This window comes from Hippoglossus stenolepis, chromosome 10 (genome assembly GCF_022539355.2).
Source record: "Hippoglossus stenolepis isolate QCI-W04-F060 chromosome 10, HSTE1.2, whole genome shotgun sequence".
Lineage (NCBI taxonomy): Eukaryota > Metazoa > Chordata > Actinopteri > Pleuronectiformes > Pleuronectidae > Hippoglossus > Hippoglossus stenolepis.
The window spans coordinates 15,123,728-15,142,696 of NC_061492.1; the positions used below are offsets into that span (position 1 = coordinate 15,123,728).

At 43.8% G+C, this 18,969-nt stretch overlaps 1 protein-coding gene across 2 annotated transcripts in view; it reads left to right on the forward strand.

Annotated features, from left to right (window-relative positions):
* Window positions 1–17,858, forward strand: part of LOC118116763 (formin-like) — a 55,005-nt gene extending 37,147 nt beyond the window's left edge. For both annotated transcript variants that reach the window (XM_035168602.2, XM_047341735.1), the window contains 5 exons: window positions 5,401–5,493; window positions 10,642–10,693; window positions 14,905–15,054; window positions 16,845–16,926; window positions 17,022–17,858. In XM_035168602.2, the coding sequence (XP_035024493.2) occupies window positions 5,401–5,493; window positions 10,642–10,693; window positions 14,905–15,054; window positions 16,845–16,926; window positions 17,022–17,066 (422 nt within the window). In that variant the 3' untranslated portion in view covers window positions 17,067–17,858. The remainder of the gene's footprint in view (window positions 1–5,400; window positions 5,494–10,641; window positions 10,694–14,904; window positions 15,055–16,844; window positions 16,927–17,021) is intronic.
* The last annotated feature ends 1,111 nt before the right edge of the window (window positions 17,859–18,969 follow it).

Sequence of the window (18,969 nt, forward strand, 5' to 3'; positions counted from 1 at the left end):
AATGGCAGCTCACAGGGGGAACGTCAGAGTGGCAACTAGCTGACAAATACACTTTTCTTGTGCTCTGTGCTCAAAGTGTCGGGGGGGGCGCCGATCGACTGGAGTGACCTAGCGAGCCAGCCAGTCAGTCTTGGCCAGGGCCATGGGGAGGTTAAAGGCGATGCCCCCCAGTGCCCCTGGTGTCTGTGGTTATTTAAATCAACCAATAATACGGCATATGAAAGCAATTAGATTTGCTCCACGGCTCTCCCCGACGTTTTTTAGATCGCTGTTAAAGCCCTCTCCTCTCTGACCCGGGGGAAAAATACAAAGAGTCTACAAAAGCACCCAGACCTACCTCAAGCTGTCACTCATTTGTTAAGGTTTCTCCTAAGGAAGACCCGAAGACAATAAATGCAACATAAGGGCCCTTGTATTTGATCTCTGCTGCAGCACAGTCTGGCACAGTAGTCCTCTAGGGTATTAGCATCACAGGGCGAGTGTTGGATTGTAGATGTGCTGAGCTGCACCTATGACTCCCACCATTTTTATCCTCTCTAGCCGCCGGGAATAAATATTTATGCCTGGCTATTATAAACCACCCTAAAGAAAGCAACTGGTCTTAATTATAACTCTAACACAGATCACTTCCATCCACATTGTGTACAATTCTGAGAAGCTCACACACTCAATCACACTTTGATTTCACCGAGGCACGCCGGGCCGTCTGCCTCTCACCTGATCCAGAGGTGGCGACTGCAGTGGTTGGCTGCGTCTTGCCCTCCAGCCTTGGGTCAAAGGTCAGGAGACTCGGTGCCAGCAGTCAGAAATCCATCTCTCCTCTCTCACCCCCTCCTCAGACATAATTTCTCATTGTGGATCCATGGGTTTCGCTCACGTTCAAATCCTGGTGTACTCTATCGCTCGTGTTGACACTGAAGTTTGGACTTTTCTGCGTTTTCCTGAACGTGTGTCTGCAGCGTCTGGTCGCCAGTGATGCTCAGGAGCGGGTCCCCAGCAGCTCGCCTGCCCTCTCCTTCACTGGCTTATGTAGAAACATGATCCTCTTCAGAGGGGGCTTCCTGTTTGGGGAGAGGGTGATGACCTCTCCCTGTGCTCTCTGAGAGGGATGAGTGGGAGGCCACAAGGACCTAAACCTACTGTAGGACTCTCAGCTCCCATAAAGACTCTGTTTACGTCTCAAATCATGTATAGTGGTGCGGTCAGCCTCCAAAACTGAAGATTCTCTTTAAGATTGTGTACAACTTCAACACGAGGAGTTACTGATCCTACCTGAAGTTGCATTCACAGGTTAACACTTTAAGACCAGTGAGTATCTACATAAAGATCCCTTTAACAGCCACGTAATTGGACCTGACAGAGAGGCAGGGACGCTACCGAATGAAATAGGATCAAATAAAAAGAAACAGTCAGAGCTCATTTGCTGCTCAGGGGAGTTTAGTGTTTCACAGAAGACCTGGCCCGGGTCAGGCATTCATCGCTGTGGCAAATCAGACAGTGTCCTGATTTTAAATGGCCTTTAATGTCAGGTTCAGGCAGGGCCTTTACCCTGAGGTCTGTTTTACGACGGAGGCTACGCTCAAAGGGCCATGTGTGAAGTCGGCAGGCTGAGGTGCCGTCACTGGCCGTCTGACAGAACAAGGCCAGAATATTGACAAATTTAGGATTTTTTTAAATCTATAATGGCAAATTATGACGAAAGAATGGTCGGACTCAAACTTTTTTCTAATTTATTCAAACAATTTAATCAAATCTGACTGTATCTTTACAGAAACATCATTTTCCTCCTATCGAGTTCATATGCTGAATAAATGCGGCAGCTTGATTTTAATCATGGCATTAATCATCCTCTCAAGCACCAGAGCAATTTCGATGCTCCCTGCATTCAAATCTGATCAAGTCTTCAGAGTCTGATGGTAAACAGTTTGATTTATGAGGAGCACAAAGTGGAGAGGAGGTCTTACCTTTTCCTACTAAGGCAGACTCTTGGCTGACCTCACCAAGGGGTAACAGTAGACTTCATCCCAGTAGAAAGCAGAGCTGGACGTCTGACGGTCTGCTGGGAACGAAGATAATTGGGGATCAGTGAGAGACTTCACTTTCCAGGTATAAATAACTGCAATATGCTGTGGAGCTGGAACACTGTACTGTTTTAACCTCTGATAAAATGGCAAATATTTTCCAAAGCTCCCTGAAAATGTTGTTTACAACAGGGATTAACAGGTTCACCGTCTGTTTCTTCGTGCAGGCATTCGTAGATTTGGGATCAGTCGCTGTTGAGATAAGTTCTTTTAACTAGTATGTCACTCAGTCGTGCGCATTCCTCCACCAATTTGTTTTTATAAAGATCAATGAATTATATACACTGAAAATGTCCCCCAAAAAAAGTCCAGTCTAACGTTAACAAAACTCGTAAAAACAAAATGCCTGGATCTGCCCCTCTATATCCCATCTTTCCCCATAGTGTCAGGGTGATCCATTTTGTCTCTCCTTCCCTGCAGTTGTTGTCATTCATTTCCTCCGTCAGTGTTTATGCGTCATCATGATCCAGAGGTTGACTGACTGGAGGTGAAGGGCCTTCACAGCCACATTTATGAGATGTGAACATTCATCATACAAATCTTGCGGTGATCCACAGGCTCCCCAAACACAGTTGTGTATTGTTTTTGTTATTGTTAAGTAAAAATCTTAAGTACATATTGACATCAAAGTTAACCACACTGGGTAAGTCCTGGATTAGATGTCTGGCTCTCTTGTTTGTTATTCTTCCCGTTGGCTCCACCACCACCTTCGCCCCCTCATATTGTGCAAAATCGTCTCGTCAGTGATGACGTCTTGTGCTGTTCCCCCTCAGAGATGTACAGTAGATGCTTGAGCGCCTCAGGATATCAGCTCTGATAGTCTATTTGTCCTCACAGTGGGACCTCCTCTTCCTGTGGTTCTTGTCGGACGATTTTGCTCGAATCCAAGCTCACATTTCTTCTAGTTCTGCTGGTTTATCGTCGTCCATAAAACACTTTTCAGTCAATCAATTAATGTCCATCAGGAGGCTGGTTTAACAAGTGATTTACAGCCACGCACAAATCCATTATCTTGGTTCAGTTATTTGAATAAATGTCAATAGTGAAAATGATGTCTTGACCCTTTAGCTCCCCAGCTGTAAAAATGCTGAGTCCATCGTCTGTAATCTCATCTGTTTTCCCCGTGTAGTAACAGTGGAAGGCCATTAAAGATCGGAGCTCTGTCTCCCATCATTATCCCGTCTGTCTGTGGTGGGAAACCCGTCCCCTGTGGCTACATGACTGGACACAGTGTCTGATGGTAGAAACTGTGCCACCAGCAGCAAACAGCCTTGTGTTTCCAACTTGATCTCTGCCGCTACATTACTGAAATCACTGGTCAGAATTTTACCAGTTCACAAATATAGGGGATACATTTTTTATGGTTTGATATTTGTAATGATTTTATTCTTAAGAATTTTATTTATATTTATTTTCTTTCTTTATTTATATTATTTATGTATGTATATATATATATATATATATATAACAAATCAGAATTACTCTGATTTGCTAAATAGATTTGTTATTGACACTGGTTATTATACAATTAGAGATTTTAATGTTGTTCAACTCAGCAGATAAAATGAAGGTGTAGATATCCACAATGGAATTATAACTGATGGAAATATGATACACATTCAGTCATAACTATTGTTAATGTGGTTATAATTGTATTATTAATTATCAATTATCATTATCATTATTAATTAAGTATCCTAGATCTTCTAAGCAGACAGAGGGGTGGAGATTTGCACACAGACCAATGCAGCATGTTACTAAATCTGTTAAAGGTATTAAATAACAAAATATAAATAATCATAATTTTTATAAATTAATCTTTAATATATTTCGAAATGTATTTTAACCTCAACTACTCCATTAACACACTTTTTAACTTCAACTGTGGCAACAAAAAACTAGCAAAGGTCCCAAAGTCCTACAGTTGTGTGTGTAGCCTGATGCAGGGGAATTCTGCCTCTGAATGCACGTCTCCAAAAAATGTATCATCACTCCAAGACAATGTTTCAAACCAGAGCTTTTAGTTTTTTTATTCTTTACAGCTGCTGTGTTTTTGTGGGCTTCCTCCTTGCGGCCTTCGCTGTCTGGACCACATTTGGAAGAGAGCCGCCTCTAAATTGTAGACTTGCTCTTTTAAACACTGTTTTAATGGTTCCTTTTGAGTTGGGGGATTTCTGGTAACAGGAAATGTAGTTTGTCCAAACAAGATATTTTTGTTGTCATGTTTGTATGGTTGCTTATTTCAATTTTTTTATTTTGAAAACTGCTGGCTCTCACTGTCCTTCGGTTTAAAGAGCGTCCTGGAATCCAGACGGTGAGGCTGTACGTGGTTACTCTTCACTTTTAATGCTCGGGCCTCGTGTTTCCTGTCTGATTTATTAAGACATCCAATAAATAAAAGATGTAAAAGATGTCATAGAGCGAGTTTACCGAGCTGCAGGTGCAGCGGCTCCACATGCGAACATGTGAGAGCCAAGCTCAGATCTAAAAGCAGCGACGCAGTGAAGTGAGACAGCGGCCAGACCTGTTAATGCTCTTGTTGTGTTGCGGAACAATTTAGCTATGTAGTCATAAGCAAGTTAAGGTATTTATTGCCGCCATTAATGACTTACAGGTTGGAAGAATGTGCCAAAGTCCTTTCACCAGCCGTCTGTGTGTAGTAACCCGGTATTGCAGTTGAGAGGAAATGGGGAAGGTTCGGCTGGAACGTGCTCAGTCACGTCTGTTTCCTCTGAGCTCGAGTGTGTTGATTCATTTGGCACGTCGAAGAAAAACCCATCCACAAACAGCAAACACATCTGCTGCGCTCACATGTACACACAACAAAGGATACAATACTACACAACTTTATTGTCCACTGTGGATAAACTCTGGACTAACTGAAGTCTAACTAACTAAGTAAAATAATAAATAAATAAAACAACTTCTTGTTTGAAAAAACAATTGAAAGCGCACTCTGTTTCCACTTCAGTAGAACTAATATTTTCTTCTATTTCTTCACCAAATAAAATATGTTTTGGGAATAACATAGATGAATTTATATATTATTTAGCTATAATGATCATTTCTTGCATTAAAGACAACCCAGGCCTGTTTCACATGCTCTCGTCGTATTCTTCACCACATCTTGATGAAACTTGACATCACATTATTAATACATTTTCTCAGTTTTGAAATATATCCTTGAATGACTTTTACATTTTGCAATTTTTGGTTAATTTGCTCCCACAACTTTAAATCGTCCCTTCCCTTTTTTTTTTCTGTGCTTGTTAAGTCATTAATCATGTGGTTCCGCTCTCTGCTCTGTTCTCTCCTGCAGCCTGTGAGAAAGCTGTGCAGAAGGTGTGTGATAACTCATCAGAGGAAACCCTGCAGCCCTTCCAGCAGAAGATGGAGGGATTTATCTCTGCAGGTGAGAGAAGCCGAGATTCCTCCTTTTTTTCCATGGTCATTAGTGAAACATTAGTCCACATATGATGTACTGGCTATATCATTCTGCACTTTGCAGATTTAGTCCATGTTCTACAATCAGCAGTGTGTTTTACATAAAGATGTAACAATTAAAATATGTATGATTTTATAATATATATTAAATTCAATCAAGCTGCTGCAAATTGCTTACACTAATAAATATCTGTCCCTGTAATATGACAGATTTTTATATGTTTTTTTAAAAAAAAACTCCTGGATCCTTTATCCAGATCAACACCAAAATGTAATGAGGCTTAGGGTTAACGTTTGCAACGTCCTATCCTTCCACCAAGTTTCATGGCAATTCGTTCTGCAGTTTTTGCATAATCCTGCTGACAATCTAACAAAAAAACAAACAAACCAAGGGACAGGGGGTGAAAACATAACCTCCTTGGTGGAGCCAGCACAGAGATTACAAAACAGTGTGTTAAGTTGCCCGCAAGAAGTTTTAACATCTGTAAAGTAGCTCATCTTCCACTGATTGTCACAAAATACGTTCTACTTCTCCCCCCAACTGAGACAATTCAACTTGTGTCAATCAAGATAAGGGATGAGTTGATTAATCTTCTCCCACTCCCTTTGAATCAAAGACAGTGACACGGGCTCAAGTCATATGATAGATGTGTGCCGTCAGTCTTTCTTTTAAGCTGCTCTGATTCATGTAAAGTTGTTAAGAGAATTCTCACTGACTTCAAAGATGAAACATTGAGTCGGACAGCCGAGGGGAACGTCATGAAACTGAGCTTACAGATCTAGAAAAGCTCTGTTTTCACCCAGACACTCTTTAAAAAGAGGAAGGTATAATTATGGTTTTTTGTGCCATGTCAGGCAGTCAGCTGGGTGGCACAGGATCTGTCTATCTGTCTCTTAGTGCATGTGTGTGTGTGTTTGTGTTCTTGCTGAGAGAGGGCGTCTCAGTGCGCTGTAAGACAGCATGAGGACAGCAGTCTACAGGCCCGTAGAAGGGATCACATTGCCTCTAACACGGCTCTCACGTACTCTCAGCTGCCATAAAGCTGGCAGGACATCTCTGGCTGCGGCCTTGTAAAGACTGCCCGGCCTCAGTGGACCAGGCCTGGGGACCACCGGGACTGGAGCACAGCTTCCCCCGACACACACTCACCGTTTGTCCCCTTTCTGACCCAGACACAAGCCATGTCCTGCTTTCTTCCTTTCTAATCTATACTGCAGTTGTAGTAGCCGGCATTTCACTCATAACATCATTTAAAAATATATCCTAATGTATTCCTTCTTACTGGAAAGAAACTGCATCTTCATGTGATGAGAATTCCAAGAAACACAATGGTAGATTCCTCCCTGAAGGTGACTGTGTACACATTTCCACGAGTTATAGCTCACTTATTATTCAAGTGATGAGCCGTGCTGTGCTTTAGACTCCCATACGCTTGTTTCACCTCAGTTTTTATTATACACAAACCCTCCTTTTTGTTCCAGCAGATGCCATTAAGACGTCCACTTTTGCCAATGTCACATCATTAGATCTAGTTTGTGAATAAATATACAGTAAAAATGTCACCAAAAAGAGGCGGAGGTGAACGAGCATGACCCGCAGGCACACGTCATGTTTTTTTCTCTATTCTGTATCCTCCAGCTGCCGTGCACACGTCTCCGATCCACACAAGTGGATCACTGTCTGTTTTAAATCGCAGCATCACCAGTGCACATGTTGAATGTAAACCAATGTGTTGCTGCATCTGGACGGGTGTTTGATGACCTGAGTTTGTCTCAGTTACTCGTCTATCGCCTGCGGTTGATTTGTCTCTGAAAATGTTGCTTTTGGACTGAGTCTCTGCAGCGTCGTCCCTATTGCTCCTGCTGTGTTTGTGTTTCACTGAAAATTCAACATTAAGAGAATATGACTGATCATATAATCTGCAGAGTGTGGACTAAAACACGTTGGTGTTTGTAAATTGAAATCTCTTAAATGTTAAAAGGTCAGTTGCCAAAAAAGAAAAAAATTCTCCTCTAGCGATATATGAACATCCAAATAGTTTTGATCAGATTTGTTCCGATTTTAACTGTGGCCTCCAGCTCAATATGGTGGAACCGAATGGACTTTTATTTGTTGTGCTCAAATAATCGTAGCAATAATGAAAAGTGAGGTCACAATCCAGAGTTAATTTTATAATGGCTCCTGAAAGATGTTTGTGCTCAAACAATAAATGGGCTTTAACAAAAATGCAATTTTTGTTACATCGTCTCAATCCGTCTTTAAATTCAGTACTGTTAAGTTTTAGACCGATCGATCGATCCAAAAAAAACAGTTTGAAGATCTTTGTCTCTGATGGGCGTTTCCACTATTTTGTGACATTTTATAAAAGTAATGAAAATAAAGTAAATTGTAGATTGTAGCAAGACAAAAAAACACATCCTGAAACAAATCTTTCTGTCTTTTTCTGGGGTGAAAAACTGATGTTTTTACACAGCGTGGGTTTTCAAGTCAAGTTCCCTTATCATGCAACAAGTAGCCTCCATTAAAGGGGCGGAGTGGTGAAAGGATACAGTATTTTATATATAAAACAGTCTGATGATGATAGGAGGAGGTTGTAGCCACATTTTGTGGTACATAATTCCTGTGCTGTGGTCATTTACCCATGAAAAGGAAATGTGCCATGACATTGTTCAAGTTTCCTGCTTCTCTAAGCTTTTCTTCGAGCTTTCGTCAGTATTGCAGAATATCTGAACACTTTTTAATAGCACAAAATGGCATCGCTTCGCAACGGCAACATCTTGAACATAAACTCTCCAGTGGAGAGTTACTTGTAAACCTCTCTTTCATAAACAGGATTCCTCGAGCTGTTATCCGTGCGTAGGGAGGAGCGGCGTGTGTGTGATCATTGTTCGTGATGATTCCGTGACTTCAAAAGGCAAAAACACAGCAACAGTGCTCACATCAAAGCGCGGCCGTCGCTCTTAAAAGTCTGACTCATTGGTGAATGAGTGAATTTCTCACCCAGGTAAACGCTCGGCCACAGATACATGTGTTTAACACATGATTTTAGATTTTTTAAATTAACTGTGGAGAAAAGAAAGGGATAAAGACCAAACCTTTCGGTGTGAGTGGTGTTTCCGAGCAGTGCTGACCCAGGCTGAGGGGAGGCCTGCAGGTGAACCCGAACGCCCCGCGCTCTGCCTCTTAAACTTGACTGTGTGATCTAACAGGGGACACTTAGGAAATCCAGTGAACCCTCCTCTTGTAAGGCCTCGTCAATGGCTTTGCTCCTCTTCCACACTGAGTCCTACGTACACTCTGGAATTTGCCCTTTGTCTCGCATTTGTTTCTGTCTCAGTGTCTTTTCAAATATTCGTATTCCACTCAGTTAACTCGCTGGCTCTTTGGAATGTGGCTTTCTATTTCCACTACTAATTTGCTTCTCTAATTCAGAACTATAAGGTCTCGTATAAAATGAGGAAGAAAAAAAAACTTTCCCTGATCTGTCTGCGGTAGTTCCAGCGTCTAATCAACCGCATTTTTGTTTCCCTTGTTAGTAGGAGCTCTTTGAAACCTCTGGGGAGACTCTGACGGGCATATTTTTCGCGTTGAATACAGGCCATGACTAATTGAAAACAAATTCCTGCTTTTAATCTCAGCTTGTGCAAGTCTCATTTCACTGGCTCTCCGAGGAAACTTATGCGTATCATCACATCCTTTTCTGTCGTCTGTGAGTCACATCCCAACAACAGAAATTCCACTTCTTCAGATGGTTGAATTGCATGGCATGTGTAAAGTTGGCAGACAGCAGCTGTCCCAAGGAGCCTGTTTTTGGTGAAGTCGTGGAGACGAGTCCTACATAGAGGTGCTACAGATAAATGAAAGGGATGCTCGATGGAAATCCTCAGCATCCCTCTGTAGATTACTCTCCATCTCTTTGTTATCTGGCTGCTAGGTAAAGCAGTGGTTTGTAAAAGTGTCTCAGAGTTTTAAAGCCCTAATTTATTGTCTCTCTCAGCATGCACGTCTCATAACTTTCTAGTTAGCGACTACTGGTCTCATGTTTACACAGAGGACGGAGGAAAAGAAACTTCACACATCCTCTCACTCTGGGCCACTCTCTCTCTCTCACTCTCTCTCTCTCGGCTCCAGTGCCACCTCTGCACAGTCGCACCAGAGGGGTACCTCAGGCGCCAGCCTGACCCCCACTGAGTCTAACACCATTGGTCACGGCCCCTCTCCTCGTCCCCCCACCTCCCTCAATCCCAGACATGCCCCCCCACTTCATTAGGTTTACTTCATACATGTAAAAATACGCCCCCTTGCCCACATACATGTGAAAAAAAAGAAAGAAGTAAAAGTAAAAAGAGTGGTTGGTCGGAGGCTCAAGCTCACCTTCTCCCAGAAGACCCCCAAACCTGCCTTTGAACAATTTTTTGGAGACTTCCCGCTCTTAAATCTTCAAGTAGGAAAGGTCCCCCATCATTGTAAAAAGGATGAATCTGGAAAAATGCAATAAATCTGAGATCACAGGCTCTCTCTGGCCCTAGATAAATTCTTGCACCTCGGCCTGGCCCGCCGCACACATCTGCCTTGCATTTAGACACTTTTACATGGCAGGAGTCCACAGGAGCCTCCAGTTCCCAAGCCTCTCTGCTCAACCCTGCTCTGTTCAGAACATGCACATGTATGTCCACACACACACAAACACACACACACACACCGCCGCAAACAGACCACCGCTCCCCGCCCCGAGCCCAGGCGTCACAGCCTCACAGCCTCACGCTCTCATGCGTCAACGCACAGAAGCATGTCAAACTTTACAATGTGCTTAACTGTCACTTGGATAACACGCTCACTGTGTGGGTGACATCTCAACCCAGAGCCCTTCTTCTTCTTCCTCCTCTTCTTCCTCTTCTTCTTTCTCTTCTTCTTCTTCTTCCTCTTCTTCTACCTCTTCTTCTGCATCTGCTTCACTTGACAACTCTAACAATGGCTAATAAACACAGTGCCCCCCTCTGGACTCCACTGGAGACCTGGGCTCAGTTATTTATAGCTGTCGGGCATGACAGAAAATTATCTATGTCACCAAGTACCCATAATCTGTGTTAATCTTACCATTTTTTATTCCTACAGCTCAAAAGGATCAATCAGCCGAAGAGGACCAGCTCAATTCTGCACAAAAAAGGTAGGAAACCAACTTTACCAAAGACAAGTACAGACTGATTCAAAAAAATTAATGAAATATCATGTTAGGGTGGGAAATATTTATATTTCCTGTGGATCATCCTTCAGCTGGAGACTGTGGGCAAGTGTTACAGATAACAAACATTACATAGCGTGTTTCACATAGATAACAAGGGCTGGTATCTGATAGCACTAATGCTCACTATTTGTATACAGTGATAAGTAGAAGCTGTTTAAGTCAGGGGCTTCTCTGTATCATGGTTTTACTGCTTTGGGATGAGATGAAGTGATTTTTTATAAATGCACAAGGAGGTACTTTAACGTTTTAGATGCATACAAGCTACCCTCACTACTTTTTGTAATTTGTCTGAAGACAAATAAACGAGACGCCCATCCTGAACAGAAACAGCAGTGGATGTCTGCTCATACTTAATGTGCAGCATACTGTATTTTAAGCCCGAACAGCCTGTGCTTCCTCCCCTGCAGTTCCAATCATTCTTATCTGCCATGTTTTGTGCAGAAGACTCCCGAGAGTTTTCTGAGAGGCATCTGATTTATAGGCGTAAGACACACTGGCAGCCGCTGAGCTCGCTGTCCAAAGCAAAATCATATCTGGAACATTTCATATTGGAAAAAGATGGTGGAGCAGACAAACAAGGGGAAATAGATTATTTTTGCCTTGTTTGGATAGAGAGCCGGATTGTTTGCTTTACGTCGTTACTCTGCCACTTCCAAAATAAATCACGAAAGCATATAAAGGAGAAAGTGAAAGACGCCGGTCGCGAGAAAATGGATACTATAAACAATTAGGATGTTGATTGCATTGGACAACACTATAACTCAGTGAAAGGCTCCAAACTGTTCTGGTTCATGTTGCTCTTTTTTTTTTAAACCGAGAGGGTCACTGAGGGGCGACTGCACCTCTCGCTGTCTGTCCTCGTCCCTCACCCCCTCCCTCACGCTACATTGATATCTCTGTCCACTGGACTGGAGTGACGTTTTATGTGTGTGTCTGCATGCGCGTGCACACCCCTATGTGCCTGAGTGACACCACTGTAATGAAGGCGTTGAACTTGGTGGGGGGATATTGATCAAAAGGGCGCCGCAACTGACAGCACCTTTTGCCTTTTTAATGAAGTTTACCTTCAATTTCATCTGAGAAAGGGGCTGGCTGGCTGGCACTAGGTGGGAGGGGTGGTGGTAGTGGTGTGGGGGGGGGGGCTCTTTCTCAGGTTCCCACAGAGCCACCTCATAAAAGTGACACGCCGTTGATGAATATGGGCGTCAGTGGGCTCACCGGGCCCTGGGTGGGCTCTCACATCTGCACGGGATGAGGGATCCTCGCACAAACACACAACAGCAGCAGCAACATTATGGCTGCGTGTTAATAAAGGAAATAGACAGGGACACATCGTCAGTGCTACCTAATACCTCGGCCTCACGAGGAGTTGAGCTGCCTGTGAATCAAAGTTAAGCAGCAGTGAGAGGGGCAGAGTATGAATCAGCAGAAGTTATGGCTGGGTCTCAAACCTCTGTACTTTTATTTTTTCTCTGGCAAAAATGCGCCCATAGTATTTACAACCGTCAAACAGAGCTACAAATGTTGTGATGATTCATCTGCTCATTATTTTTCTAAGTTTATTGTTTTGTTCTGTAAAATTTTTCCAGCCCCTTTTTTTTCGACCAATAATCTTCACATCAAAGATATTAAATGTGCAACCACATAAGAATTTAACTTGGAAAAATGAATTCAATTATTGATTTTTCAAAATAGCCTCCAATTAGTTATCCATCATTGATTGTGACAAATAGTGACAAATAGTTTCAGCTCTGTCATCAAACACCAAACTTGGAATTGAATCTCGGGTCAGATAAAGCGATTTTGGAGCCATATAAAAAAACTGATCTGACTCCATTTGTTGAGACTTATGTTTTCTATTAATTATAGTGGTGCCATTTTAAGATGTTTTTATTCGGGCATAGTTTTTGTATGTCTGCTTTTATTTTTGAGAATATTTAACCATTTTAAGTTACATTTTTGTAGACATGCACCTTTAGGCATTATCCGATGAATTTCATGAGATAAAATGTTTCACACATGTAAAGAAACAAATAAAAAAGACACTTTTGTTAATGTTCAATCACATTTTGCTCCAGATTGTTAATTGGGATGACTTGTAAAATAACAACATGGTGATCACTTTACAACTCAGTTAGGAATAATGTTAAACTATCGCCCAACCCACTCCGTATGAGGGGACATTTCCACTGAGCTCGACTGTAAAACACCAGTGTCATTCTGCTGAGAGAGACATCTCTATCAAGTTAATTTCTGGTTAATCACTATTTGTAGAAACATTATGTGGGCGGTTATGGCTCATGCATGACGGTGCCCAGGCCTTGTCCTCAACATGCAGTCTTAATTTGTCTGCTTCATGTTTGGGTTCCACTGAGGTTTTCTGGTTCTGTCCTCAGTTCCGTCTCATTAAGTTCTCCTCCACCACATCACGCTCAATTTCATTTGGCCAACTGCCTCCTGCACAGTCACCATGCAGTCATGGTTTCATACATGCTAGTTGGTATATTCTTCTTCTCTGGCATTATATGACGACTCGTGCCTCTGTTGACTGGGCCAACAACACGCAGTTTACTCCTGTAATCTTTCTACTGGGGAAACAAAGGAATGCAGTGTTGCCTGTCCAAATATTTCCCTGATTTTCATGGCTGCTCATGGTTTTGTAATGCGTCTTTCTTTATAGCTGTCAGTGAGGAATGCTGGCTGTGGGTGCCGCAGTAAACCCTCTCACGGCAATGGCATCATAGCACAGATTACAGAAGTGTAGGAGCTTGGTGTGCACATGTCTGCATGAGCGTAATTGCTCCGCGCTTGCAGTCGAACTTAGTTCTGCTTGATTTTGTTTATGTTTTATGTTTTGTAGGCATGCGTGCGCAGGTTTGCATCTGTTTCGAGTGAAGCTTTGTGTATCTGCTTGTTGCATGTGCTGAGGAGGCTGAAAAGGCTTGTGGCTTGATTTGTGTACGCTCTGACATGATGACCCAGGGTCAGGAGACGAGCTGATGGAGAAGAGACCCTGTTCATCAAGTTGGACCAGGCCGGCTGCAACAAAGCTACGTGGGACAGCTTGTCTAAACATCCGATAGCCTCAGATTTTTTACTGTTGCGTACAGGATGGTCAGCGGCATCTTTAGTTGAGCATCCCAGCAAAATGACGCATCACTGGGAAATGTGAAGCGCAGAAGCCATTCTTTCCCCCTCAGCTTTTAGAATGCCGTCTGGGCACCATATTGCTCCATTTCTCACGACTTGAACATGTCTTCGATTAGCGTCGCAAAATAGCCACCTAGCATCTGGAGGTCAGAGCCTATCTGGGTGTCAATGGGACAGGGATCATCCCTTGAATCATCGCCCCCTTTAATCAAGCCTCTGACAGGCACGGCCAGAAAATGTCTTTCATGTTTGGGTTAGGGAGGGAATCTGAAGCAGCAGGCTGCTTTTCATGCCCGGTGTGCGCTGCTGAGAGACTCGCAGAGAGTTCAGGTTTGGTTACAATTGAATCAGGCCTACAACAGCGCTGCAGTCTGAGCCCGTCAACAGAAAAAAAACAGAAAACATAGAAGCAGTTTATTCACACAGATGTGATTTGAGCTCAAATGGACATATACTAGATCATATTCTTATCTTTAATTGTCTGACAGTAAATATGTTGCTGGAGCTGTAGGTGTGAGTTTATAGTGTGTGGGTGTGTGTGTCAGTCAGTTGCTGCGTCTGAGGGAACAGCAGCCTGGTCTCTGCTGTCTCCGTCTCCTCTTGCAGTCTTCCCCTGCAGGCTGTGGAGGTCAATGTGATAATGGAGCCGCCGCTACTGGCTCTCCCCCGTGTCCCAGCAGGGTGGACGCTCTCCTTCCAGCTCTGTTTCTGGCCTCTGTCTGACTCTCCATCCTTAATTTTATCTGTGTGTGTGTGTGCTGTGTGCTGTGTGTGTTGTGTGTGTGTGCTGTGTGCTGTGTGTGCTGTGTCTCTGTTTTTGCCCTCTGTTTGTGTCTGTGTTTCTCGTTTACAGCTTTTGCTTTCCAATCTAGAGAGTTTCATTAAAAACACACTGTTCATTTTATGTCTGATATTATTGACTCAAGTGTTTATATGTGACAAAGACGACATTATTTGTGAATCTGCTGGGTTTTTCTTCACAGTTTCGGGGAGATGGTGAGCTACTTTGGTGTTAGGGCAAAACCCGGGGACAAAGACGTGTCCCCGGATTACGTCTTTATGCTCTGGTACGAGTTTTGCAACGACTTCAAGAACACCTGGATACGACAAAGCAAGATCATCTCCAAGGAGAGGTGAGTGGGATTCTTGTGAGACTGATGTTTCTATGTCCAGTGAGGGTCATGAACACCTGTACTGGGATCAGTCATGTTCAATACATTAAATGGTAATTACTAAAAAAGTGGCATAAAAATATGAAGGTTTGTACCTTTATTGTACGTTCACGCGGTGTCAGAATAATCTGAAAAAATGAGTCTCCAACTGGGAATAATCACTGGAACGCCATCTCAAGTTGGGACAACTCGGAAAGTCTGCAAAAATGTTGGTACACGAGCTGCTGACATCATCATTTATAAACCAATTAACATAGTTTTTTTTAAATCAGCTTTAAATAGCAGCTTCTAATGTGAACTTGTCAAATGTTACACTTTTGTCACTTGCAAACTCCATCTCTCACAGGCACCTTGATTTTAGGATTAAAGTTGATTAAATTTATGCCTGTCATATCTGATCCTTTTTTTCACTCTCCGTTATTGTGCAAATGTTGTTAGGAGATGTTGTTGAAATGCTCTGAACACATAAATGCAAAACATTTAGTTTTTCCACATTCCATCTTCAGAGCACAAGAACAGTCAAAGTCAGAAGAGCGACTTCACAGCTCGGGAAACGGGACGAGGACTATGTGAATGCACAGTTAATGTCCGGCTCTCGTTCAGTCGGTGGAAGCATCACTGCAAAACATAAACCTGGCGACTAAACCAAGGCTGGACCACCTCATCCTCCCGTTAGACCTCGTCTCTGTTTCCTTAGGACACATGCTTTAACACCTCTGGACATCAGGTCAAATTAGCACTAATTGTGTGAGGGTGACGCTCGGGTGCTGCATTGTACTTAAAGCAAAGGCGGGGGGGGGGGGCCATCAAAGAGGAGAGTAGCTGACGCCTCGGCCCTGCGCCTCAATTTATGACGTTTCCTCTGACCTGAGGCCTCGTGTTGTGTTGTGTGTGTCTGTGTGCCGGGGGTGAGGGGTGGGAGGGCATTCCACCGAGGGACGGCAGACCCTCCTGGCGGCCGGCTGGCTTTACTAGCAAGTGGACGGGAGCTCGTGGCCGTTAAAGGCTGCGCGTATGCGAGAACTGATAAACACTGTAATGACACGCAGCCCAAAGGTCAGGAGAGCTGCTCGTGCGGAGACATCAGCGGGGCTGCGCGGGCCTCAGGCAACGAGAGGAGCTGCAGTTACTGTCCAGGCGAACGCCACGGACAGTTTGGGTCGCCATTTTAAGCATCACGCCGGCTCCTCACACTCTGCAGTCGTCGTTCAGCGAATCGGAGCTCAGCCTTGAGGTGAAATCCGCCGCCGTCTGAGCCGAGCCTCCGTCTCAGGAGTTAATGTTCTCCCCTCGTCCTGCCGTGGATCCATGTGCTCTCTCTTAATTGTTTACTAGGTAATCATGTCCCACATTACTCCCAGCTGACTGTGCTTATCTACAATTAACTTTATTTTAAATACTGTTTGCACACTCATAAAAGCCAAGTGTTTTTAAAGGCTGCCTCATTATCTCATCAACCCACTGTCATTCTCCACTGCCTCTCACATATGGGGCTTTCACTGACCGCAATCTCCTGAGCGTGTGTGTGTGTGTGTGGCTCTAAAAGGCTCCATGACAGGGTGCCCCAGGGAGATACTTAAATGTCTTGCTCTTATAAACAACCGCACAAGGACACAGTGATGAGAGGCTACCGACTTTATATTGTTTTCACAAGTACAACTTTCCAGAGCTTTCAGTTTGCACTTCAAGTTTTTAAGGGCCTGCAAATATCACGTGCTTGAGGGTTGTTGTTTTTTTTTTTTCCTCCGTAGGTTGAAGGAAGCTCAAGAAAACATCAAGAAGATCACAGCAGAGAAGAGAGTGGAAACCAAGAAGATTAATGCCAACAGTCTGGTAAGAGCTCGCTCACATGCGGCAGAGAAATTCCTGAACGGTGCTCTTGCCGGTGAAATCAATACACTGAATGTTTGTGTTGCTCTCGCCAACAGAAAGATAGGCTGCGGCAGAAGGAAGCCAGCGTGTCCTCCACCTGAATTGACGTGCGGTGGAGGGGAAATCAAGCGGTGGGTGGTAAGAGAGATGGACAAAAAGCGTGCGGGCCTCATCCCTCTTCAATCAGCCACCTGCCTCACCAACACCGGACCGCCCTCTGTGCCCCCCGAACTCACAATAAAACCTCACTGGACTCCCACTTCTACTCCCACGGCCGTATCTCCGCGCTATTAACACCCCCAGCCGTCCCCACCCACCCACATGTCGAAAGAAAAAAACTCCTGCGCCGGGGGATGCATGGCTGACACAGCCGAAGTGATGAGAGTCTTAAAGGCCAAAGGTTGACCTCATTCATCCAGCGTGGCGTGCCCTCTGAGAGCCCGGCTTGTGAAGGGTCTCAGCGGGTCAGCGGGATTCACAACAGTGCCAGCTGACACGAGATTCCTTCTGCGTCTGCAGAGGCTGAGGATCCCTTCTTCTCAGAGCCGCCGACCGTTACCTGAGAGAGAGACATGTGTTGAAAACGCTCCAACATATTCAAAGTGTTAGGACGTTGTTGCTGCTGATTTCTGCTCGGAGGGAAAAAATCCCTGTTGACACAACAGATCTCTCTCTCTCGGAGCAGTGAGAAAGCCGCGGCTCCCAGTGTCCTCTGCTGTGGCCAATAGCTGCTCATTCACCATGGCTCATTAAAACTATTGTAAATATGTCATGTTATAGAATCGGCAGGGACTGTGCAGCTTTGAGGATGATAAATAATATGCGCTGGGCCTCGTGAGCAGATGAAGATACGGTGTGTATGAACGTGTGTGTGTGTGTGTTTGGGGGGGGGTGTACAAAATCAGTTTTACTATGTTGTGTGTTTTCACTGCACCAGACACACCCCCCCTGTGTGACAGCCAGTGAAGAGCGGAACAAGCGAGCAATGAGTCGGACCCTTCAAACACACACACACACTTGGCCGTGCACCCAGTCATACCATTAATTAAAATGTATTTAAAGCAAACTTTTTTAATCCCTCATGGAGAGCTGTACGTCACATTGTGCCCAGCACAGGTTTATGCACTTTCCCCGCTTGCAGTAACTCTATGATGTCGCTCACACTCCACATGCTAAGCTAACTGCGTGCATTCTTGTTTTCAGATGCCCTGCACTGTTTCGCACCTCTTTCCCTATGCAAGCGTTGGGTTCCCTCTTACAGAGTTTCATGGATTTCACCCCTCCAGGATGAAATCCCACCTATGTTGTCCTTTTTTAAGATAAGTGATTTAAGCTGAATGTTTTATTTTCACAAATGTAAGATGTGAACACGCTCCCGTGTCATTCAAGAAAAGTATATTTATGTAAGGAGAGATTTATTTTATGCCAAAAAAACACCGACCTTTGTTCCCTGTGAGGTCGTGTTTTTATGAGTTAGTTGAATCGACTGAGATGCTTCCTGATAACGTGGGTCACTGTATCTTCACATGGAGATATCGTGCCCACAGTGTATCCGGATTGATGTGTGGAAAATAAGCGATTTACACAGAATGAAAACAGTTTCAGGGAAAGAAGAGGGTTTTGGTATTGAGATCATTTAAGCATATCACCTGAAGCCATGCCAGTTGTTATACCTCAGACAGACTACAGTTATCCAGATATCAATAAACTGCACCTTGAATTACATTTATTTTTATCCTCCAAAGTCTTTCATGTGTGCCATTTATTTTGTATGAAGATGGAGATATTTAATAACTGCTGTGTTTAACTTTAGAGGAGTTTGAAAAACAAAAAAAAAACCCGATCTGAGAACAGACCAAGGAATTGTTGTAGCCTCTACTGTGTGTACGTCAGTCACTGCGACCTTCAGTAGCGCTCATCTAGGTGCTCTGTAATTTTATGGAATTGTTTTAAATTTCAAGAATAAACTACTGGAATGCCGAAAGAACCGTGACTCATTTTGGA